General features: G+C 40.8%; 1 protein-coding gene across 9 annotated transcripts in view; it reads right to left on the reverse strand.

Annotated features, from left to right (window-relative positions):
• Positions 1–26,784, reverse strand: part of TNK2 (tyrosine kinase non receptor 2) — a 228,482-nt gene that overhangs the window by 3,553 nt on the left and 198,145 nt on the right. For 7 of the 9 annotated variants that reach the window (XM_044289991.1, XM_044289992.1, XM_044289993.1 and 4 more), the window contains 4 exons: positions 25,070–25,161; positions 17,789–17,908; positions 6,615–8,050; positions 4,591–4,686 (listed from right to left, as the gene is read on the reverse strand). In XM_044289991.1, coding sequence (XP_044145926.1) covers positions 4,591–4,686; positions 6,615–8,050; positions 17,789–17,908; positions 25,070–25,161 — 1,744 coding nt within the window. The remainder of the gene's footprint in view (positions 1–4,590; positions 4,687–6,614; positions 8,051–17,788; positions 17,909–25,069; positions 25,162–26,784) is intronic. The other 2 variants (XM_044289988.1, XM_044289989.1) reach the window with 2 other exon arrangements.

The following is a 26,784-nucleotide window of genomic DNA, read 5'->3' on the forward strand; positions in this document are numbered from 1 at the left end:
ACTGGCATTGGAAGTTGGATTTGCGTACACTGAAATCAGCATCTGTAACCACACATCAGACATGTACCTGCACATACATATGCACATGACTCACAGTTATGATGTGGACTAGGTGGTATATGCCATGTTAACCCCTTCTACCCTGGGCCAGTTTTCATCTCCCTGCCTAGGCCATTTTTTGCAAATCTGATGTGTCGCTTTATGTGGTAATAACTTTGGAACGCTTTTACTTATCCAAGCCATTCTGAGACTGTTTTATCGTGACACATTGTACTTCATATATTGACTTCCTATAGTTCACCTTTTTCTTAAAAAAATCCCAAATTTACCAAAAACTTTGAAAAATTAGCAATTTAAAAAATTTCAATTTCTCTGCTTTTAAAATAGAAAGTGATACCTATTTTTTTAGGACGTTAGAAGGCTTAGAATTTTAGATGAAAAAATGTAAGAAAATTTCCAAAACCCACATTTTAAGGACCAGTTCAGGTCTGAAGCCACTTTGTGGGGCTTACATAATAGAAACCCCCATATATAACCCCATTGTAGAAACTACACCCCTCAAGTTACTCAAAACGGATTTTACAAACTTTGTTAACCCTTTACGTGTTCCACAAGAATTAAAGGAAAATGGAGATCAAATTTCCAAATTTCACTTTTTTGGCAGATTTTCTATTTTAATAATTTTTTTAGTTTAACACATCGAGTGTTAACAGCCAAACAAAACTCAATATTTATTACCCTGATTCTGAGGTTTACAGAAACACCCCACATGTGGTTGTAAACTGATGTAAGGGAGCACGGCAAGGCGTAGAAGAAAAGGACTGCCGCATGGTTTTTGGAAGACAGATTTTGCTGGACTGGTTTAGATACCATGTCCCATTTGAAGCCCCCCTGATGCACCCCTAGAGTAGAAACTCCCAAAAGTGACCCCATTTTGGAAACTAGGGGATAAGGTGACAGTTTTATTGGTATTATTTTGGGGTACATATGATTTTTAATCGCTCTATATTATGTTTTTTTGTGCGGTAAGGTAACCAAACAATGGCACTGTTTTTATTTTTTACAACGTTCATCTGACAGGGTAGATCATGCACTATTTTTATACAGCAGGTTGTTACGGACGCAGTGATATCAAATATGTCTACTTTGTTTGTTTGTTTCAGTTTACATAATAAAGCATTTTTGAAAAAAATATCTTTTTGTGTCTCCATTTTCTGAACGCCATTTTATTTAATTTTTTGCCAATTGTCTTGTGCAGGGGCTTATTTTTTGCAGGAACGGTTGATGTTTTTATTGGTACCATTTTTGGCTACATATGATATTTTGATCATTCATTATTATACTTTTTGAGGCATTGGTTGTTTTGGCAGTTTTTATTTATTTATCTTTACAGCGTTCACCTGAGTGGTTAGGTCACGTGATATTTTTCTAGAGCAGGCCGTTACGAATACCTAATATGTATACCTTTTCTTATTTATTTAGGTTTTACACAATAATAATAGCATTTTTTTTAAACAAACAAAAAAATGATGTTTTTCTGTCTCCATAGTCTGAGAGTCATAGTTTATTTTATTTTTTGACTGATTGTCTTAGATAGGGGCTCATTTTTTGCGGGATGAGATGACGGTTTGATTGGTTCTATGTTGGGGGGCATACACCTTTTGGATCGTTTGGTGTTGCACTTTAAATGATGTTAGGTGACAAAAAATTGAAATAGCTATTTTGGCACTGTTTTAATTTTTTTACGGTGTTCATCTGAGAAGTTAGGTCATGTGATATTTTTATAGAGCAGGTTGCTACGGACACGGCTATATCTAACATATCTACTTTTTTTTTTTCACTTTAACACAATAATAGCATTTTTGAAGCAAATTTAAAAAAATCATATAAAAAAAAAGTATAACTATTAGGCATCGCCATGTCCGTAAGAACCTGCTGTATAAACATATCGCATAAATGGATTAGTTCCGGTAAACATCGCAAAAAAAAAGTAAAGTGTGTCAAAAAAGCAATTTTTGGTCACCTTACATCACAAAAAGTGTAATAGCAAGCGATCAAAAAGTCATATGCACCCTAAAATAGTACCAATCAAACCATAATCTCATACTGAAAAAAAAAATTGCCCCTACATAAGATAGTTGCCCAAAAAAACAAACAAAAAACTATGGCTTTCAGAATATGGAGACGCTCAAAAATAATTATTTTCAAAAATGCTTTATTATGTAAAACTGAGACAAACAACCAATAATATTTGGTATTGTCGCATCCATAACAACCTGCTCTATAAAAATACCACATGATCTAACCTGTCAGATGAACATTGTAAATAACTAAAAATAAAAACGGTGCCAGAACAGCTATTTTTTGTTACCTTGCCTCACAAAAATTGTAATATAGAACAACCAAAAATCATATGTACCCTAAAATAGTACCAACAAAACTGCCACCTTATCCTGTAGTTTCCAAAATAGGGTATTTTTTGGAGTTTCTACTCTGGGGGTGCATCTGGGGGTCTTCAAATGTGACATGGCAGCTTAAAATTATCCCAGTGAAATCTGCCTTCCAAAAACCATATGGCGTTCCTTTCCTTCTGCGCCCTGCCATGTCCCCGTACATCAGTTTACAACTACATATGAGGTGTTTCTGTAAACTACAGGATCAGGGCAATAAATATTGAGTTTTGTTTTGCTGTTAACCCTTGCTTTGTTAGTGGGAAAAAAAAATATTAAAATGGAAAATCTGCCCAAAAAGTTAAATTCAGAAATTTTATCTCCATTTTCCATAGATTCTTGTGGAACACCTAAAGGGTTACCAAAGTTTATAAAATCAGTTTTAAATAGCTCGAGGGTTGTAGTTTCTAAAAGGGGGTCATTTTTAGGTGGTTTCTATTATGTAAGCCTCACAAAGTGACTTCAGACCTGAACTGGTCCTTAAAAAGTGGGTTTTGGAAATATTCTGAAAAATGTCAAGATTTGCTTCTAAGCCTTCTAACCTTTCTAAAAAATAAAATGGCATTCACAAAATGATCCAAACATGACGTAGATATATTGGGAATGTAAAGTAATAACTATTTTACGTAGACATACAGTATAAAAGTAGAGAAATTGACATTTGGAAATTTGCTCCCTGTCTTCTGAAGCTCATATGTCAGCTTTTTCAGTATAGATTAGAACTCACTGAGCAGAGTCAGTATCCTTTCATGTTTTAAGTTTCATAAAGGGAATACTATCATAAAGAGCAAAATTAAAATCTTCCTTTTGCAATTAAAGTGGTTCATATAATCCAACAAAAATAATTCTCTCAACCTCTTGTGTATAATGCGAACATATACTGGTATATGTAATCTGCTCACCCACATTGTCAAAAAACAAAGCCCCCTTCCCCCATCGTTTGTGTACCCTGGCCTTATGGTGCAGTTACACGCCAATCACCCACTGAGCGAGCAAAACACTTGTTTAGCAGGTGATCCTATAGTTTGTGCAGGCACCACCGATCATGGCTTCTGGACAGCAGATCATGCTGTCTACACAGCGATCTGCTGCCCAGAAAAAATGATATGAGGACGAGGGTTCTCAATAGTGATTGCTTGTTCTCATGCAGTGAAGGAGATTGTTGCATCGTTCACTGAACGAGCAGCCGACTGTCTGGAAGGAATGCTTGTCAGCCTGTGTAAATACAGCTTTAGCTGCTACATCGGATCTGTAAATACACTTACAGGAATTTCTTTAAAAAAAATGTTAGTGGCTTTGGGGTAACTATAGTATTTTTTCTATGACATGGCAGCATTACTACATATGTCCACTATAAAGTGAATGGGAATGCTTTAATGTCAATGAGAGTAGCTCTGCAGTTATTAGCACTGCCCACTACCAAATGGACGTAGTTGTGAATTTCCACTACTGGAGCTATATCCGAACAGCTGGGGTGTCAGACCCCTGCCAATCTGACACTGGCTGCCTATCCTGTGGATAGGCCATCAATATAAAAATCCCCAAAAACCCTTTTAAGCATGTTTAATGACAGGGAGCTGAACATGCATGTGTCATCACTTCTAAAGGATCAAGCTGAAAAATTGCTGATTTGCACTACTCCATGGCTAGGATCACACATGCAGCTAAAACCAAGAGTGGATTCAAAGAGGAGGAAATGTATAAAGGAAATACTGATACTTCTCTTTTGCATCCACTAATGTGTTTGCCTCAAAATCCTTGAGAGATGTGGTTAATATGTATTATAAGGCCTCATGCACACGACTGTTATTTTGGTCCGCATCCGAGCCGCAGTTTTGGCAGCTTGCTTGCTGACCCATTCACTTCAATGGGGCCGCAAAAGATGCGGACAGCACTCCGTGTGTTGTCCGCATCCGTTGCTCCGTTCCGTGGTCCGCAAAAAAAATATAACATGTCCTATTCTTGTCCGCGCTTTGTGGACAAGAATAGGCAGTTCCATTAAAGTTCTGCAAATTGCGGAACGCACACCGATGTCATCCGTGTTTTGAGGATCCGCGGTTTGTGGACCGCAAAAACACACAACGGCCGTGTGCATGAGGCCTAATACTGTTTCTTACTGTCTTAAGGTTTTGGGTAATACCTTTAGGTACTGAATAGCTTTCTGCACATTCCAGCCATGGTTCTGCAGAGCTGTCTGGCATTCTTCTGTGGTCACTCCATGAACCATGTCCTGAACCTGGGAAAGGGAAAGAACTCTGATTACATCAAGAGAAGAAACAATCACAGAACTTATATCTCAGAGTAACCACTTAGATTCCTTGAAACTTGTCATAGCTAATGCTGGGTTCATGATTGTGTTTTTTTGCTGTGCAACTGATCTAAACTGATTATCAATCTGCATAATTTTTGCTAATTTTCTTCTTGACTTCTTACAAAGACTCAACAGAAATTTTCCTTACTAAATTGTCAAATGATCTCCTAATAGCTAAATGCATCGATAACTACTCTAACGATTCCTTTGGATCTCTCTGCAGCATTTCGCACTGGAGACCATCAACTCCTATTCAGGATGCTTCACTCTACTGGCTCCAAGTAATGGAGATATTATTAGCAAATTTGGCTTTCAGTACCATCTCTATGCTAATAACAGTCAATGATACAGCTGTTCCCATGACAACACCTGTGGACTACTACAGAACACCAGTGACTACTTGTCTGCTGTCTCAGACATCATGTCCCCTTTCTAACTAAAACTAGATCTTTCAAAAACTGTACTTGTTTTTAGCGCCATCTAATAGGATACCTAAACGTGATATTTCCATTTCAGCATGTGATACTACCATAACTCCTAGACAGCACATCTTTCCTTCACCCTTACATTCCATCACTTGCACATTCTTTCCACCTGCACCTGTCCACAAATTGCGTATCCGCAAAACACGGACACCAGCCATGTGCGTTCCACACATGCTCGGCACTTATAGGAAATGCCTTTTCTTGTCCGTGGCTGCGGACAAGAATAGGACATGTTCTATTTTTTTGCGGAACAGAAGTGCGGATGCGGACAGTACACAGTGTGCTGTCCGCATCTTTTGCGGCCCCATTGAAAATGAATGGGTCCTCACCCGTTCCGCAAAATTGTGGAACAGATGCAGACCCATAATGCAGACATGTGAATGGACCTTAAACGTAATACTTAAGCCCACAAAGCTCTCCACAGTGCTCCACCACCTTATATCACCCTACCTGTGCTCTCTATTCTGCTCTATTCTGCCAAAGACCTAAGGCCGGCTATACACATAAGATGGCTAGCACTCTCGACCTCCTTATAAACATGCCAGCTCGACTTGAACGACCATGCATATGTTCTCTATAGGAAGATAAAGTTATTTTGGTTGGTGCTCCGCTAGACTCCTCTGATAGTGGCTTACTTCCCCCAAAAACAATAGGATTAGGCACTTGAAATCCATATCTCCCCAACATCCGCCATCAAGGGACAGTCAGGAGGCCCCCACGGTGTAATCTCCCAAAATAACTTTATCTGTGTTCTTTTCTCAATGCAGCCCATTGTGAAGGCATTGGGAAGTGGATGGATGGACATCTAGGAACAAGGGTGGCTGCAACCAGGGCAAGCTCCTGTCCAGCACAAAGGTAAGTCTGGCAAATTCAAGTGGGAGTGTTCTTCACCACTCCAATGTTGTCCTTGCTGACTGGACAGTGTCAGAGCTATAAAGAAAACTCTCACTTGACAAATGACTGCAGGTTGCAAACCATTGTCTCAATAATATATAGGGAGCCAAAATTAACTGGTCCTGATAGCCCAAGAACAGGGACACATACAAAAAAAGTCAATTTAGGAAGGGTCAAGTGTGGTGACAGGTCCTCCTTAACATTATGACTCTGGTTTTCACTAATAACAAGTGTGCTTTGTTGGGAGTGGGTGCGTCATATTCTTTAACATGTAAATATAAGTTTATTACAATAGTTTTCTGCTTAAAAAAAACAGCAAGTGCATGTAATTTTCTGGAGTGCACAAGTTTGGCATTTAGACAACAGAATCCTGCTTATTGTAGGACTGGTACCAGTGTTATTTTTTTACTCAGTCACCCTTATATACAATACTGTGCCCACCTATATAGTATTAGGTTGTTAAAGAACACTCACCAGTCTGATTTTTTCTGAGGGCCTGAAATTGTCTGGGCCATCGTAAACAATTTTTTGAAAACTACAAGACGTCTTCACAGTACTCTTGGATGAACAGTTGCTATTGTTAGATGAAAAGTTTGCTTTCCCGTCGATCTGCTGCATCATTGGCCTAATAGTAGCTGTAGTGATGCTTTTGTTTACTGAAGTCTCCTCCGGACTCCGAGCTTCTTTGAAAAATTTCTCATATTTGTCCAAGTATGATGGTCTCTCAGGAAGAAGGTAGTAATGAGTATTGCTAACCTTCTTACCATCTCTTACAATAGGCAAGATGCAAGGACCTTTGGAAATATCTTTACCCTGCGCTTGTATAACCTTTGGAGTGGCATACTTAGGGTCAGATGCAAAGCTTTGAGTGGTGGGCATAGGTTTTCCCGGAGAAGTAGAAAGTCCAACACACATGGGAGAACAAAGGTTGGATCTCTGCTGAGGTGAGCCCACATGAAGAGACATAGGGCTAGGAGTTCTAGATGTGGGCTGAGACCATGGGTCCCGTGGCGGCAATAAAGGAGCACGTCCCACATCCTCTGCCCCAAAAGCTGGAGACAGCTCTCCTGACCAACGTTCATGCTCATTGCGTCTAACTGGTCTGGGGGGGATGGGAATGCGTGGTGGTATTTGTGGTTTGTCCTCTGACAGAGTCACATTAATACTTGCAACAGAGGAGCTTGGGCTAGGAGTTGATGCAAGAGAGGAAGAAAGAGGAACATTGAGCTTTTTCATGCATTCCTGCTGCAGCTCCTCAAAGAGTTCAGAAGTTTGAGAAAAGTTAGGCTGTTTTATATCCTTTGGAGACAGGAATAGATTGTCCTCTACATTGATCCTAACTTGGCCTCTCTCATTTTCCTGTACATAACCATAGTTGGTTTCTCCTTTGTCTCTGGCCTTCTGAAGTAGGTTTATTGTTACTTTTTCTCTGTTTGCCAGAACATCAGGACTATTTATAGTGTATACTTCAAAATCATCTTCATCTTGTGCCACCTCATCATAAGCTGGAGGAGCTGGAAGAGGTTTTGTATCCCAGTTTACCACAGGTGTTGGATGAAGAGGACGGGGAAGTGAACGAGAGGGACTCTGGGGAGGAGTTTTATCGAGCAACGAGAAGGCATCCATAGCCAATTTAGCTAAAGAAGGAGCAGTCTTTTCAGCTACAGGAAAAACAAAGCCTGGACTTAATGGGCTTGTATCTTCTCCAAAGTCAATCAAGGCCACATCTCCTGAAGAAAAGCTAGAACTTTTAATTCCAAGAAGATGCCGGTCAGTCACTTTGGTGCCAGCCACCCTTGCAGAAGGTTTAACCAATTTAAGTCCTTTGGTTGTGGTCTTCTTCAGGGAGAGCTTCTTGATTCCAGATGATAGAGAGTCGTCCTCACCGTTAACAGAATTATAAGTTGGTTCTATGATGATAAATAAATAAGAAATTTATTTCCAGGAGACTTGGATATGGACATGGATATTTGGACATACACAAGTAATTATTTGATTTAGGTGCAACATCACCAATACTAAATATATCCAGCATTTCTTAACCAGTTTATTCTATTTCATTTTCCACTCCTATTCAAGTGGAAATAGGATATTTTGGGCAAAAGCATTTATTTGTCAACTCCAATGGTCACTAGAACTGAAGCTCCATTGCTCAATCTTCCACTGTTGCATGACTAATGCAAGGAGAAGTTTGAATGGATGGTCTAACATGTTTGCTGTAGCTCGATTCAGACTCTATGAGAAGAATGGAGAAGGCTGAGTGCAGAGCAGCAGACCATCATGATCTAACATTTATCATATCCAATGTGTAGGTGATGAAATGTTTTTGGCTGGAATACCTCTTTATGAGTTTTCACTTAAAGGGGTTTACCAGTAATAATATTTTTTTTATCAAGTACATGCAGCATGTTACCTTAAACAGAAGTTTCATACTTACCTGCCCCACACTGCTCCAGTCCTCCCCGCTGCATCCACTGTCTCCATTTTCTCGTCCCGGCACTGTTTACATCCAGCAGGCTATGGGCATGGTCACATGCACCACTACAGCCAATGACTGGCTTTAGCGATGATGTGCTGCTTGTGGTCACATCACTGCTAAAGCCAGTCAATGGAGACAAGGTGGAGATAGCAGAAGTAGCACAGGATACCGTAGCGGCAACGAGCAAGTAAGTATGAATCTTCTGTTTCAGAGGAACTCTGCATGCAATTATTATTACCAGAAATCCCCTTTAAATGCTCACCCTGCATATACCACAGCTCTACTCAAGAACTGTAGTGCTACTATACAGAATAAGTTTAACCCCTTCCAGCAAAAGCTAGTTTGGACCAAATGCCAAAACCCTATTTTCCAAATCTGACGTGTCATTTTATGACTCTGGAATGTTTTTACTTATCCAAGCGATTCTGAGAGTTTTTTTGTGACACTTCGTACTTCATGTTAGTGGGGAATTTGAGTTGATATGTTTTACCCTTATGTATGAACAAATCCCAAATTTACAGAAAATATGAAAACATTAACAATTTTGTATATTAGAATTTCTCTGCTTTTAAAACAAAGTGATTCCTTGCAAAATACTTATTAACATTCCCCATCTGTCTACTTCATGTTGGCATCATTTTGTAAATGTCATTTTTTTTTTAGGAAGTTAGAAGGCTTAGAATTTTGGAAGCAATTTTTTAAGTCTTCAAGAAAAGTTTAAAAACTTAGTTCTGAAGTCACTTTAAAGCGCTTTCGTAGTAGAAACCACCCTTAAATGACCCCATTTTAGAAACCATACCCCTCAAATTATTCAAAACTGATTTTTTTTTTAAGCCTTTAGGTGTTCAACATGAATTAAAGCAAAATGGATATTAAATGTAAAAAAAAAAATTGTACATATTTTCCATGTTAATAAATTTTCCCCTGTAATACAGCAAGTGTTAACAGCAAAACAAATCCCCAAAAATGTATCCCATATTGGAAACTACACCCCTCAAGGAATTGATCGAGGTGTGAAGTGAGTGATTTGACCCAACAAGTGTTTCAGAGAATTTAGAAATACTTGGCTGTGAGAATGAAAAATTACATTTTATAGCCAATAAAATGTTGCATTAGCCCCAAATTAGTCATTTCCGCACGATGTAACAGGAGAAAATGCGCCTCACAATTTGTTATGCATTTTTACCTGAATACATATGTGGTTGTAAACTGCTGTTTGGGGACATGGCAGGGCTCAGAAAGGAAGAAGTGGCATCTGGATTTTCTAATATGGAATTTGCTGAATTTGTTTTAGGGGGGTCATAACATTTTTATTTGCTGTTGACTGAGCTGTGTGAGGGCTTTTTTGCTGCAAGATAAGGCCTCATGTACATGACTGTCCCTTTTTTTTGCGGTCTGCAAATTGCGGATCCGCAAAACACGGAAGCTGCCCCTGTGCCTTCCGCAATTTGCGGAACGGAACAGGCAGCCCATTGTAGAAATGCCTATTCTTGTCTAAAACGGACAAGAATAGGACATGTTATATATTTTTTTTGCGGGGCCACGGAACGGAGCAACGGATGCGGATCTTTTGCGGCCCCACTGAAGTGAATGGGTATGCACCCGAGCAGCAAAAACTGCGGCTCGGATGCGGACCAGAACAATGGTCGTGTGCATGAGGCCTAAGTTGTAGTTTTTTTTCATTAGTGAATCATGTGACAGTTGCACCTGTGTAAATGCAGTCTTTTTTAAATACGAAAGGGATTAATTTGTTTTATGTCATAAATAAGGACTCAGCACAGTCTGAAACGCGTTGACTGGTGTGGGGAGATGACCTGCTGTGTACCATTTTTGAACTTTTTTTTTTCAATATTTGAAATAAAATATGTATGGCTTTATTCAAGACCCGAGTGTTTTGTTTCTACAGTGGATTTGCTTCTCCTAAGGATCTGTGCACCAAGGACTAACAAAGGTGCTGATTGCTTTTTTTTCTTTGTAGGTTTTTTTTTGTACCACTTTGGGGCATAAATTACCTTTTTATTGCTTTTTATACCACATTTTAGAAAATGAGGTGGGCAAAAATTGCAATTCTGTAGCAGTTTTTTATCTTTATTTTTAAGGGGTTTCTCATGCGGTATATATAATACACACATTGTATTCTGTGGGTCGATATGGTTATGGTGATACCAAATTTATATAGTTTTACTACTTTTGCAGCATAAAATCACTTTTTTAATAAAAATAAATTATACTTTGCATCACCATATACTAATATCAATAACAATTTTATTTTTAAGTAAACATAAGTGTCTGAGGGATGCAGGATAGGCGGTAGCTTTTATTGGTACCACTTTGGGATACATATGACTTTTTCATTGCTTTTTGATTAAGATGAAAAATTAAAAACGGCAATTCAGGATAAGTTATGTGATCCTTTTATAGACCAGATCGTTGCAGACTTGACAATATCAATTATGTGTAGTTTATTTCATTTTTTCATTTTTTAATCAAATATAAATGAGCCGATATGGGAAAAGGCAATTTTATAATTGACATTTTAATTACCTTTTTTTTTAAATATATACCATATATACAGTACAGACCAAAAGTTTGGACACACCTTCTCATTCAAAGAGTTTTCTTTATTTTCATGACTATGAAAATTGTAGATTCACACTGAAGGCATCAAAACTATGAATTAACACATGTGGAATTATATACATAACAAAAAAGTGTTAAACAACTGAAAATATGTCATATTCTAAGTTCTTCAAAGTAGCCACCTTTTGCTTTGATTACTGCTTTGCACACTCTTGGCATTCTCTTGATGAGCTTCAAGAGGTAGTCACCTGAAATCGTTTTCACTTCACAGGTGTGCCCTGTCAGGTTTATTAAGTGAGATTTCTTGCCTTTAAATGGGGTTGGGACCATCAGTTGCGTAGAGGAGAAGTCGGGTGGATACACAGCTGATAGTCCTATTGAATTTGTATTATGGCAAGAATTTGTATTATGGCATGAAAAAAGCAGCTAAGTAAAGAAAAACGAGTGGCCATCATTACTTTAAGAAATGAAGGTCAGTCCGAAAAATTGGGAAAACTTTGAAAGTGTCCCCAAGTGCAGTCACAAAAACCATCAAGCGCTACAAAGAAACTGGCTCGCATGCGGACCACCCCAGGAAAGGAAGACCAAGAGTCACCTATGCTGCGGAGGATAAGTTCATCCGAGTCACCAGCCTCAGAAATCGCAGGTTAACAGCAGCTCAGATTAGAGACCAGGTCAATGCCACACAGAGTTCTAGCAGCAGACACATCTCTAGAAAAACTGTTAAGAGGAGACTGTGTGAATCAGACCTTCATGGTAGAATATCTGCTAGGAAACCACTGCTAATTACAGGCACCATGCAGAAGAGACTTGTTTGAGCTAAAGAACACAAGGAATGAACATTAGACCAGTGGAAATCTGTGCTTTGGTCTGATGAGTCCAAATTTGAGATCTTTGGTTGCAACCACCATGTCTTTGTGCGACGCAGAAAAGGTGAACGGATGGACTCTACATGCCTGGTTCCCACCGTGAAGCATGGAGGGGGAGGTGTGATGGTGTGGGGGTGCTTTGCTGGCGACACTGGTTTTTTTTTCAAAATTGAAGGCATACTGAACCAGCATGGCTACCACAGCATCTTGCAGCTGCATGCTATTCCATCCGGTTTGCGTTTAGTTGGACCATCATTTATTTTTCAACAGGACAATGACCCCAAACACACCTCCAGGCTGTGTAAGGGCTATCTGACCATGAAGGAGAGTGATGGGGTGCTGCGCCAGATGACCTGGCCTCCACAGTCACCGGACCTGAACCCAATCGAGATGGTTTGGGGTGAACTGGACCGCAGTGTATAGGCAAAAGGGCCAACAAGTGCTAAGCATCTCTGGGAACTCTTTCAAGACTGTGGGAAGACCATTTCAGGTGACTACCTCTTGAGACTCATCAAGAGAATGCCAAGAGTGTGCAAAGCAGTAATCAAAGCAAAAGGAGGCTACTTTGAAGAACCTAGAATAGGACATATTTTCAGTTGTATCACACTTTTTTGTTATGTATATAATTCCACATGTGCCTTCAGTGTGAATCGACAATTTTCATAGTCATGAAAATAAAGAAAACTCTTTGAATGAGAAGGTGTGTCCAAACTTTTGGTCTGTACTGTATATATTTTTAACACTTTGTTATCAAGTCCCACTTGGATCTTGAAGATCCAGTGGGGCTGATGGCTGTACTATAGTCTGCAATACTCAAATTGCAGCGTATAGCACTGTCAGTTTTACGCTGACATTCACACTGATCAGGACCGTGCCTTCAGCGGGGCCTTTCAGGGAGGCTTTGTTACATGGCAAGCCTGGATGCCTTTGTAAGGCATCCGGTTGCCATGATAACTATTGGGATGCTACCATTGCGGCGCAGAGTCCTGAGGGGGGAGAGAGGGAGCTCCCTCACTCTGTTAATGCCATGGCTACTCACTGTGGCATCTAAGGGGTTAAACGATCTCGGTCGTCGCAGCAGGATGTCAACTGTATGTTACAGCTGACAGCCGCTGCTGATGGCTGCCATCAAAAATCTTGGACGTGTGGGAACTGCAGCATTGAGGGGGTGCAGGTGGCGGACGGTGGAGTCAGAGCCAAACCTTCTTGCAGGCTCTGATCTCTATGAACAAGAGATTCACAGTATGCTCTGATTGGTTCAGAGCGATCGCTGACAAGAGACCACTCTGTTTGGTCCCTTGCCAGCAGCTTCCGCGTCTCCTCTGTCGGGGAGAACGGACACTCCGTGGATATGACGCGGATAGCCTCCGGTAAGAGTTCGGGTGTAACTGTCTGCCGGACTGCAGAAACTATCATGCAATCTGGACATACAGTTACACCCAGATGCGGGAAGAGGTTAATGAATTTCACAATCAGTTTACAGTCGCTAAACATTTATAAGGAAAGTGCTAAGGTCCTAGAGATAAAACAAATCTTGATAGTGGAGGCGTTGTTATAATCTGTTTATAGCTCATCAGTAACTGAAATGTGTGTTAATTTATTTAATACCCATCTCACAAGGTGAAATACCTGGTGCTCTACGTTCTGTAATAATTCTGGTGTGGTTCCTTTGATTTCTAGTCTTCTCATTTCTGCAAAATGGCCACTAAATTCTCAGACTACTCTGGAGGGGGGATTTACTTATTCTACAGATAGCGTAAACTTAGGCTTCTTCCACACAATCAGTAAAAAACAGGAATGAAGGCTACAAAGAAATAAGGTATAATGGAAAGATTTGCACCTATTCTGTATTTTTTGTCTAACTCTATACCAGCTATCGGTTGGCTTAGGCTACATGCACACAACAGTGAAAAATGGCCATGTGACGGCCATCTAAGTAACAGCCATCACACGGTCATTTTTAGCACTAGTAAAAGTCTATAGGGCTATTCACATGGCTGTTCTTTTAACGGTCAGTGAATAGCGTCCGTACAAAAATAGGGCATGTCCTATTTTGGGCCGTTTTCACGGCCGGACGGACTCCATTTAAATCAATGGGACCGTTTTTTAACGGCTGACTAACAGGAGTGCACCCATCTAACGGCCGTTAAAAACAGGTACACAGGCCATTTAGGGGCTAATAAAAAACTCACCTCATCCACTTGCTCTTTTCATTGGGCAGGACCTGCCGAAGGACCTGCGAAACAGCGTGGTGATGTAACAGCGCACCTTTGGCAGGTCCCGTTCTGTGAAGAGAGAAGAGACTGCTGCAGCGCGAGAATGCGGATAAGGTAAGTTTTTGTTTTTTTGGGCACTGTGGGACTCCATTATATAAACCATGGGGGACATTATAAAACTGGGGGCCCTAAAAACAAAAAATAAAAAAAATAAAAATAAAATATGGGGGGCCCATCATGGCGCCGCGGGGGGTTAATCGGAACAGGATGCCGGCTGAAATCATTCAGCCGGCATCCTGTAACAACGCAGCGGGGGGTCATTTGACCCCCCCCCCGTATCGGTGATCGCATAAAACCGCAGGTCAATTCAGACCTGCGGTTTTCTGCGTTTCCGGTCTATTTGGGTCTCCGGTGACCCGATGAACAGGAAAAAGACTGTGATCGGTGGCGTGATTACACACCACCAATCACAGTCCGTGCATTTGGAGAGGCGGTGCTGGCCATGGTGCTGATGCCTGCTGTATAGGGTGCTGATTGGTGCAGGGGAGAGTGGCGCGAGATTCAAACTTCCTGTGCTCCTCTCTCCCCTCCTCTTTCTGTTCTGCACGAGCACCCTGCAACACCGTCCTCACCAGCTCCTGAGTCCCCCTAATCGCCATCCATCACCCTCCTGCACCCATCGCCATCCAGGTAGGTTAGGGTCAGTGAGGGAGAGGCACAGGGAAAGAAGGGAAAAGTTAGTTAGGAAAAAAAAAAAAATTTTATCTAAACTTTCTTTGTTCCATCTTTCATTTTAACTATGGATTTATTGTGATACTGTCAGTTTTAATAGCATATTTACCTAGCCTAATTGCATGGAAAAAAAATCATCAAATAACTGGAGCAGTTGTATTGTACATTCTAAAATATACTTTGTCTAATAGATAAATATGCTTTACAACCACTTTAACCCCTTGCTGACAGAGCGATTTTCTGTTTTAGCATTTTCATTTTTTACTCCCCGCCTTCTTGGAGCCATAACTTTTTTTTTTACTTTTCCGTTCACATAGCCATAGGAGGACTGTATACACTATGTGGTATTGCAGCACAAGTTGTACTTTCTAATGGCATCATTTAATATTGCATACAATGTAGTGAGGCACTGGGAAAAAAATCCAAATGGAGTGAAATTGGGACCTGTTACTTTCATTCTCCAGGTCAGGATGGCTGTGGCAATACCACATAGTGTATGTATAGTTTTTTAACTGGAAAAAATAAAAACCTGGAAAAAATATTCTGAGCCCTATAAAACATTTTTGTGTATGGAGCTGTGTGAGGTGAGGGCTCATTTTTAGTACAATTTTTGGGGTGAAGTGCCCAAAAAATTGCAAATCGGTCATTTGCTGTAATGGATAAATATTTTTAGATCGTAATAGTAAAGGTGTTTATGTATTATTATTTTTTTCATTTTGGGGAAAGAGGGGTGATTTGAATTTTTATAGATGCATTAGGATTTATAGGATCTATATGTGCGGCAGCCTCCTATCATTGGGGAATACAGAGACTGCCGCACAAACACTCCGGCTCCCCTGATCCTCGCCAGTGGGAACAGGAGCACACCCGGAAGTACGAGACTCTGGGTTTTTTGCGCCTCCAGATGCCGCAGTCACGCTTGTCCAGGATATCTGAGGGGTTAAAAGTCCGCAATCGCCATTATTGCCGGCTGTGGACATTAGCCCTGGGAGTCTGCTGTGTGAAACCGCAGGCACCTGGTTCCTATGGCATCTGCTCCGCTAGTACATCACACGTCGGGAAGGTATTAAACACAGTTTCAGACACAGTTTTTTCTCCAGTTCAAAACATAAGTAAAAATGCTTTTATGTTCTTTTTTAAGTACTTGCATTTTTTTATTATATTGAAAAGTCTATAAGTTAAAAACATGGGAAAAAACACAACACCCTCAGCATCCTGATTTTTATTTTATTTTATCTGCATAATGATCCCATAATGCCATAAACCAAAACATTTTTGGGGGTTGTTTATCAAGTTTTGTACTCCAGTATTCTGTCTTTAACCCTTTGGCTACCTGAGGTTTTGGTTTTAATTTTTCTTCCCTATTTTCAGTGAGCCATAACTTTTTTATATTTTCAGTCACATAGCTGTATGAGGGCTTATTTTTTGCGGGACAAGTTGTACATTTTAATGCAACCATTAATTATGGCATAAAATGTAGTGGGAATTTTGACCCTTTTTTCCGTTACGCCATTCGCCGGATTGGATATTTTTTTTAGATTTTAATATTATGGGCGTTTTCGGTCGCGATGATACCCAGGATGTTTATATTTATTGTTATTTAGTTTTTTTTTTTTATTATATGGATAGGGGGGTGATTTAAACTTTTTTATATTTTTTTACTTTTAAAAAATAAAAAATGTATAATTTTAAGGCTCATAAATTACCTTAAAAATGATGTCTTTAAATTTTTTATTTTGACCAATAAGGGATTTTAAAAAATTACAATTTCTTGCATTTTGCTCATTTCTTATGTTGGCCTGCCATCTGGTGTCCAAAATAAGAATTGCAGCATCAATGCTCTGAATAACTTCATATAGACTCAGCGCATTAAACGCATGAACTGAAGTCCCGATTGGCCGCATGGGACTTCAGTACTAAGCACGGAAGCATAAGCTTCCGGAATTTTGTGTATTCAGGTGCCTTGATCTCACTTGATTTAATTACCGCGATTGGCATTATTGCCGGTTGCGGTAATTAGCCGCAGGTCAATGCTGTTTGAATCAGCAGAGACTTGCTGGCAATGACGCTTGCTGCACATGCGAGCAGGCGTCATGCTTCCACAGCGCTACCAGTGCCGTACATGTACGGCGCTGGTAGCAAAAGGGTTAAAAGGTAGCAAAACAAGGCTTTTGCAACTACTTGAGGTCATGTGTTCAATACTTTTGGAGCTTTTTGTATTTTTAAACTCTGACTCCAGTTTTGAAAACTAGGTGAAAAAATAGGCTTGATTAGCTATGTTAGTGATCTTCCCTCCAGATTTATGACATGGATTTTTTCTAAAAGTCCCAAAAAAAGTCCCAAAGCCACTCCAGTCGGGTGCTCGTGTAGAAAACTGGAGTAGCATTCCTAGACAAAAGTGTTAAGTTTAAAGATCAGTCAAATGTGACACACAACAACACAGACTCAAGGAAAACTGGCATGAAATATTGCTATCACTTTCTGAAATGTGCTCACCAAAAGTTAAAGAAATAGGCATGGTTTACTGGAGAAGTATGGTCTTTCAGACAATTTATTGGTGCACATTTTGGTACAAATCTTATTTTCTGATAGTCTAACATGACAAACTTTAGTTTCAATCTCTGAACTGAACACTGAAAAGTCAATACAATATTGCTGCTGCATTTATTATGTGTGTATAAAAGGTTAATGTGATAATAAATCACTAATTCCACTGCACACGTGTTAGGGCAACATCAGCACAGAGTTAGTCCACAATCGTACACTCTGTACCTTGAGCGAGAGAGAGTACAATAGTGCAGAGTGCGCAGGAACAGGGTGCACTGAAGAGGGAGGGAAGAAACTTACTCTTAACCAGGGTGGCAGGTTGAGGAGGGCGAGGCGGAGGCTCCCCTGAGTGAAGAAAGGCCATGAAGCATTGGAAAAAAGCAAGTCATTGAGTGAGTGATTTAGATGAGGCACAATCATGTAAATGAAAATCATCTCTAAAAACAGGAGGCTACGTGACACGGGATACATAGTAAAGAGAAGAACAAAACCATCAGAGAATGTTATTTATGAGCTAAGAAAGTAAAAGCAGAGGATATGATGTTCATTTTAGGCCCATTCACACATCCCAGCTTGATGCTTTTTTTTTTGCATGTGTTTTAGTTTTTCAGCCATAATTGGGTTTGCATTCAAAAAAGAGAAATATAGGGGAACATTTATTAAGACTGGCGTTTTAGACGCTGGTCTTAATAAAGGGCCATAGCTGGCGGCCTCTCCATAACTTCACCGCATCCAATGCGAGTCTATATGTAAGACAGTTTCCGAGCTGTCTTACATTTAAGACCTTTTTCTACACCTGAAACAGGCGTAGAAAATGGTAAATCAAACGGGCATCCTGGCCCATCCCCTTCCCCGCCATGCTCACAATTTAAGATCTGGCGTGAGGCGGGAAAAGTCACAGATAGTTAGTTGCGCTGCCATCTGGGTCTAAAATACACCTAATTTAGGTGTATTTCAGATTAACAAATGACCCCCGTAATTCTTTCCTTCTTAGTTCTGGTTTTAAGTTCCAATCCTACTGTTGTCTATGAAAACACATGCAAAAATTGCAGCAAAAGGGAACGGTGTCAGCAAGCAAATTAACAAAGTAAAGAAGTACAAACATGCCAGGAAACTACACACATGCATACCTGCCTTAGATTCAATGTTTTTGCTCACGCATCACAGTTTGATGCGATTCTGCCTATGTTTATAAAATAACTCCAAAGCGCCATCTTTCTGTTACAGAGGTCCAAACCCTTCACACCGCCAGACTTATATAATACACTACTGATGAACTGCCCGACTATCTGCAGGTGTAATACAGCTACCAATCACTGATAACACCACCTCCCTGTACCTATAGGTATTCAAAGGAGGTGACAAGAAAGCAAAGATCAATGTCTAAGTGACAGGTTTTACAGTATACATCAATCAGCTTCTCCTGCTCTACAGCATGGTGCTTTCAGATTGCACTGTATTTTGTGGTGACAGGTCCTACAAGATCTAGATAGACCCACCCTCTAGTATGTATTCAGTTAGTAACCATTCTGTAAGAAATATAAGCAATACATAACACTAGAAAACTTTGCTCAAGGATGAATTAAGTTCATAACAGCATCCATTGGATGATAATCCTTTCACGAATGCTTATAGCAAAAATATTGCATAATCTTACAATATAGCGGTGCTCCTCAAATTGTGAGGTGCTCCAGTTGGGGAGGATTTTTTACATAAGTGATCATAGGTGCATACTTAATTTACACCTCTAGGACCCAATGGCACCATTTTGTAAATCTCATTTTATTTTGTTAGGACGTTAGAAGGCGTAGAATTTTAGAAGCAATCTTTCAAAATAACTCCCAAAACCAACCAATTCAGTTCTGAAGTTACTTTGTGGGGCTTACATAATAGAAACCACCTATAAATGATCCCATTTTAAAAATTGCACCCCTCATTATTTACAACTGAATTTAGATACTTTGCTAAGAATAGGAATTAAAGCCAAATGGAGGTGAAATGTAAACATTTTACTTTTGTTCCAGATTTTCTCAGAAGAAGTGACCCCAATTTGGAAACCATACCCATCAAGGATTTTTTAGAGGAGTGTAGTGAATGCTTAGACTCTGCAGGCATTTCATACAATTTAGAAACAACTGTCTGTGAAAATGGAAAATTACATTTTTTACTATAAAATGCTGCTTTAAGTCCCAAATCTTAATTTTCACAAGGGGTAACAGGAGAAAAAGCACCCCAAAATGTCTTACCCATTGTCACCTGAATTCAACACCCTACATGTGCTTGAAAACTGCTGTATGGGAATCCTTTGCAAGGTCTTAAGGATTAATGGGAGGCAGCCGTAGGTCCTATTTCTGATAATTCGTCGGAGTATATTTTGGCCTACACTCTGTCGCTTTCATTATGTGTGGCGCAGCACAGGTCACAGTTATTCCTTCTACATCGGGCATATAGAACTCCCCATCCAATTTTCAAAATGCTAAATGTCCTAGATTAGGAAAGTGGGGTGGGGAGGAGGGAGGGTTATATTGTGGTTGTATCATTTGTTTGGTACTGTTTCCCTTTTCTTCTTTGTCTTGAAAGTCCAATAAAAATTTCTGATCTAAAAAAAAACAACAACTGCTGTCTGGGCATACTGCAGGACTCAGAAGGGAAGGAACACCTATGGGTTTTAGAGGGCAGATTTTTCAGAGAAGATTTTTCAGCACCATGTTGTATTTGACGGGACCCTCCAGTGGAAATTCCCAAAAAAAGCAACTCTATTTTGGAAACTAAACCCTCAAGGAATTTTTCAAGGGATGTACTCCTACAGGTGATTTCCAGAAATAAATGTGTAATGGTGGGTGAAAAGTGAATATGTAAGGCTTCTTTCACACTAACCTTATGAGTTCCAGCAGGCTGTTTGGGCAAAGAACAGCCTGCTGGAGTTCTCTGGATCAGGCATTGCTAGATGTTACTGCAATGCCTGCCGACCCACTGACTATAATTACTATAATATTCTAATTCCTTAAAATCATGTCCAGGTTATGGCCATACTGTACATTGGTGTGTAGCACAAAACATCTGCAATCCAATACTGCATAAATTGTGGCTTTTTTTTTTTACAAGGCCCATATGTAGCATAGACAGCCAAACAGTTATCATCTCTGCTGCATTTATTGGTGTCCAACTCAGGGGTGGGGCAAATGATGATGTTGGGTATTATGTTGCCCACTGAGAAATTTGAAGCTGGTCATCCTAAAGGGGTGGGGTCCATATAGGCTCACTTTGGGGGGCTGCATCAGCTGTTGTCATGGGGTGCTTTGTTGAGGGTCCTTCATCAATTGATGAGGAGAAGGAGGGGGGGGAATAAGATAAGAGGGCATTAATTTTATTTATTCAGAGGGGTGTGTATGTAGTGCTTTCACACAGAAGAGGTTATAATTAATTTCAAATAAAATTTTGGGAAAAGAAAAGAAAAAAATTAAGAAAGGAATTTCTGTTGCATGCAAAAACTGCAGTATAAAAATTTACTACAGTAAAAAAAATCTAAACACACCTAAAAGGGATCAGGGATCCTGGAACTGCTGTAAATGTGCAGTAAACACTGCAGTAGGTCCAATACAGTAATGCACAGTAGATTACAGTAAAAAGCATAGGAGCACAGCTGCACCACAAGTCCCAGCAGGCAGCACACAGCACAGAGGGGCATACAGAACCTCTCTGAATGCAGTCGCCAAATGAAATGGCTGCATGCAGGAGGCTTTTACTATTCTATATGCCCCTCTAGTGCTCTGATTGGCTGGTATGCTATACCAACCAATCACACCAATGTTTGGTGTCCCCTGTGTAACCTTGGGGGGTGATTAGCAGCTGCCCTGTACAGCACCAATCACCCCGTCAGAGCCCACTTGCAGCCCCCTCACTGGCTTTTATAGTGAGGATCCCCCGATTGTCTGGGTAGCACTGACTGGCCAATGGTATCGATCGGGGCTGTAGGGGAGAGACGCAACCTCCCTCTACTCTGCCGTCGGGGAGAGCCACCATCTTAGCCTAGTTACTGGCCGATTAGGAATATAGCACTGTACATGTATGCTGCATTGCGCGTACAGTACGTTTGCTGAGCCATACATGTACATGGGAGGCATTCAAGGGGTTAAAGAGGTTGTTATGTCCCTATGCATTGTCAATGGGGGCAAAACAGATTGGTACGCATTCCGTTCCAGTTTGTTCCATTTTGTGACCAGACACAAAAACGCTGCAAGATGCGGTTTTGTGTCTAATCTGTGAAATAGAACAAACCAGATCTGGTATTAAAAATACTGTAAGTCAATGGTGCCATATGCGTTTTCTTCATTTTACGAAAATAAAAATGAATCCGTCGCCCATCGGCTTATATTGTTTTTAGTGCCAGATCCAGTTTGTTCAGTTTCGAATTAATACAACCGTATCTGAACGGAACGGGTGCATCCTAATATATAAAATCAAACAGATGCGTTTTGCAAAGCGCAGATGTGAAAGTAGTCTAACTTTCTTAAAGGGAACCTGTCATCAGTTTTATGGTGTCCTAACTAAGGGCAACATAAATAAGTGACTGATTCTCTTAGCAAAATGCTGGGTCACTTTCTTTAATTGACCCAGTCAATCTGCCAACATCTTGCATTGAAAAGCTCCAGCTGATAATGATGAGTCATGAATATTTATGAGCTCCTGACTCTCCCCGCCCACCTGCTGCTGAATGACAGTTTTTTTCCATATGATCAGCAGCAGGTGGGCAGGGGAGTGGCTATGGCTCTGAATTAAATATACGCTGGACTCGATGACATCACGCTGGACTCAAATCAGCTCATTAGCATGCGGCATCTTTGTGTGTATATTATGAGGTAACCATCTGTCACACCAGTAAGTGAATACATCTAAGGTACTTTTTAGCAGTTAATGATTGTATATAATTAGTTAGATTATAATCAAATATCCACATGACAGGTTCCCTTTAAAACAACACCATCTCTGACCGATTAGGAGTCTAGCTTAGAGGAAAACCAGCGAGGCTTAAAATGTGCATCAAAGTTTTGATGCAAATTTCTGGTGTAAAGTAAGCTAAGTAATAGGTGGTATAAACTTAGAATAGTCTAAAGATGTGTCAGATTTATTATCCAGCTTCATACACTCAGATAGAGCGCCACCTCCTCTTGAAACAGCTGATCGACGGGGGTCTCGTGATCAGATACTGATGACCTATCCTCAGTACAGGTCATCAATATAAAGCACTGCACAACCCCTTTAAATGATTTGGCCATATACTTGCATATTAGAGTTGCACTGGGCATCGAAGTATCGATACCCAATCAATACTTTTAGACCCGGATCGATTTGATACCGGGTTTTACTATTTATTGATACTAGGGAGTCTCTCCATCCATCCCCACTGTGCCGCTGCCACCAATGGCAACTTAGTGCTGAGGAGCAGTGGAGGGGCTGTGGCCACTGTGCCACCTGTATATATAATTAAAGGGGTTCAGCTCTGAACCCAGACATCCCCCCATTTTCACCCCGCCAGCCCCCCTGACATAAGCATCGGAGCAGTTCATGCTCCGATGCTCTCCTTTGCCCTACGCTAAATTGCGCAGGGGAAAGGCATTTTTAGGAGTTCCGGTGACGTACCGGGGCTCTCCATAGGGCTGACAGGAACCCCGGTGACGTCACCAGCACTGATGGGTAGGATTTAGCTCTGCCCTAGCCAGTAAAACGGCGAGAGCAGAGCTAAAGCCCGCCCCTCAGAGACGGAAGTTACCGCCCGGCAGTGTGTTATTGAAAACAAAAGAGCTTGCTCTGATGCTAGGCTCAGGGATGCTGCCGGGGTGAAAATAGGGGTATGTCCGGGTTCAGCTTTGAACCCGGACAACCACTTTAACTCATTAATTTAAGTGTAGGCAGTGGATGCCGGCGGTGGTATTACATACTCGGTCTCTATGACAGGGCACAGCAATCCCGTGAACCTCGGCAATTAGTCCCTCACCTGCCGCACCTAAGGGGTTAATTGACTGGATCGCAGCACTCTGTCATAGAGGCTGGGTGCCGGGTATGTGATACCGCCGCCGGCATCCGCTGCCTACACTTAAATTAATGGATTAATTATATTCATTGGTGGAGCAGTGCGCACCCCCCCCCCCCCCCCTCAATCCCAGTATTATAAATTATAATCATTGGTGGTGTGTGCCCCGCCAACCCCCCCAGTATTAAAGTAATTGGTGGCAGTGGCCACAGTGTTCCCTCCTCATTGGTGGCAGTGGCAGCATCCGATTGGAGCCCCAGCAGTGTAATCGCGGGCAGAGTGTAAACTCCTATTCACCTTAATAGAGCTCTATTAGGGTAAATAGGACAAGGGTTCTAGCCCCTAAAGGGGCTAATAGTTAGTAGGTGAACAAAAAAAAAGGTTTAAAAAACACCAAAATACTAAAAGTTTAAATCGCCACCTTTCCCAATTTTATATATAAAATGGATAAACAATGAAAAAATAAACATATTACATGTCACCACAATCCCGAAAAAGTGTGAACTATTAAAATATAAAAAATATCTCCTATGCGGTGAACGCCGTAACAGAAAAAAAATAAACATGCAGTTCACCATTTTTTTGTCACCTTGTCCCCCCCAAAAAATAGCATAGGACTGTTCTATTATGGACCGGATGTTCCATAAAATGCGGAAGGCACACTGCTTTTTTGGTATATATATTTTTTTCACGTGGTATCGAATGGTATCGAGTATCGCAATACTTTTTAATGGTATCGAAATGGAATAGAAATTTTGGTATCATGACAACCCTATTGCATATAGTCAGATTCTGTGTGCCAACATTTTCTGCTGTAGGTTCTACAAATTGGCATCACCATGGATGTCAGTCAAGGGTATAATTTTGTGGACATTTATGTCAATATAACAGTGAATGGCAAAACAAAGAGCAGAAAGTGTCATAGGGACACCATGTTAGGCTACTTTCACACTGGTGAGATCCGTGGGCTCAATAAACTAGCAACAAAGCAGCTGTTAAAGAAATAGCAGCATTCTCTGGATACAGTGGCTGCCTCACCAGGCACTACAGCAGTCAGGGTACCTCTGTGCTAGACACGGGCGGATTCCAGAGGTGGAACTTGTATCCATTAGACCTGTGATGGCTAACCTCCGAAACTCCAGCTGTGGTAAAACTACAACTCCCAAGATGTACACTTGCTTGGCTGTTCTCAGAACTCCATGGAAATGAATGAAGCATGCTGGGAGTCGTAGTTTCACCACAGCTGGAGTGCCGGAGGTTAACCATCACTGCATTAAACATTTATGCCATGTCCTCTGAATAAGCCATAAATGTGTAGGACAAGAATACTGTTTTAATGCAAAAACGTGTGGAGCGAACTCTATCTGACAAAGCATGCACATTTTACATATATGAATGGTGATATGTTTGTCTTGTTACAGATAACAAAATACACATTAACATATACAAATGAAAATGCGTAACAAACGACTCACTTTTTGCCCTCCCAGGAAGCTGAGTTGGTTTAGAGGTTCCGTGATCCAGTCCTAGAATATCAGGTGGATCCATGGGATTTCCCAAGTACAACCTGCAGGGCAAAGCAGACAACATAAAGTATATGCATAAAATAACTTATAAAACTAGTTGCATCTCAATATGATAAAAGACCAACACGTTCTGAAAGCAAAATGAAATACATTAATCTAAATACTATCTAAACAGTTAACTTTTGTAATGCCCTTTTACAGCTTCTTTACCAGAGTAGTTTGCCAATAATCAAGTAGAACCATAACAAGGCTATATCACAGATAGACACAGGAACATTTTCTCTATTGTTCCATGTGAAGAATTATTTTACATTTTTTTAATCTTATAAATTATATTAAAATTGGTATCCCATGATAGATGTAAAAAAAATTCAAATCAAACATTATATAGTACAAGACATGGATCCAGAGATACCCCCATTAATTGCTGCAGGTGTTCTGCTACATTTATCTCGGGCTGCCAGCTCAGGGGGTATGCACTTTCTCAGAAGGCGAGTCCTTTCTGCTGCAGTTGGAGGATAGAACTGAGTATGTATGTCAACCTCAGTGAGCTGGGCAGAAAATGAAAAGATAAATGGCAAACAGCAGGTGGCGCTGTACAGACAGATTTTAGTGAATAACCCAGTGGCTAGCCTTAAAGGGGTTATCCCATCTTAGACAATGGGGGCATATCCTAGTGATATGTTCTCATTGTCTAAGATGTGATAACTCCTTTAAGGCTAGTTTCACACTAGCGGCAGGGGACTCCGGCATGCAGTACTTTTAGTCTGGCCGCCTCTCGGCGTGCACTGCCACCGGAACTCCGTCCTCATTATAGTCAATGGGGACGGAACGGCAGTCCGGGGGCACACGTGAACTAGCGGCAGGACGGATCCGACAGGCTGTTCACCCACCGGAACAGCCTGCCAGAGTCCCCTGCCATTAGTGTGAAAGTACCCTAAGGACTCTTTCACACGAACGTGTCTGGATAAGGTCCGGATGCGTTGCGCCAAACCCGGGCGAGTAAGTACGCAATTGAGGTTAGTTTTGACTATGATTGTGTTCCGTGAAAAACGCACAAAATAGAGCTTGCTGCGATTTTCACGCAACGCACAAGTGATGCGTGAAAATCACTGCTCATGTGCACAGCCCCATTGAAGTGAATGTGTCCGGATTCAGTGCGGGTGCAATGCGTTCACTTCACGCATTGCATCCGTGTGGAAAACTCGCCCGTGTGAAAGGGGCCTAAGAATAAGGGCTCATGCACACGACCGTATGGCTTTTTCAGTGTTTTGCGGTCCGTTTTTTACGGATCCGTTGTTCCGTTTTTTGTTTCTGTTGAGCTTCCGTTTCCATTCCGTTTTTCCGTATGCGATATACATTATACAGTAATTACATAGAAAAAATTGGGCTGGGCATAACATTTTCAATAGATGGTTCAGCATAAACGGAACGGATACGAAAGACATACGGATGCATTTCCGTACGTGTTCCGTTTTTTTTGCGGACCCATTGACTTGAATGGAGCCAAGCACAGTGATTTGCGGACAAGAATAGGACATGTTCTATCTTTTCACAATACGGAAATACTGAAATACTGACACGGAGACACTTCAGTATTTTTGGCTGAACCATTGAAATGAATGGTTCAGTATATGTACCGCACACTGAACTAAAAAAAAACG

Source organism: Bufo gargarizans, chromosome 4, assembly GCF_014858855.1.
Source record: "Bufo gargarizans isolate SCDJY-AF-19 chromosome 4, ASM1485885v1, whole genome shotgun sequence".
In the NCBI taxonomy this organism is placed as follows: domain Eukaryota; kingdom Metazoa; phylum Chordata; class Amphibia; order Anura; family Bufonidae; genus Bufo; species Bufo gargarizans.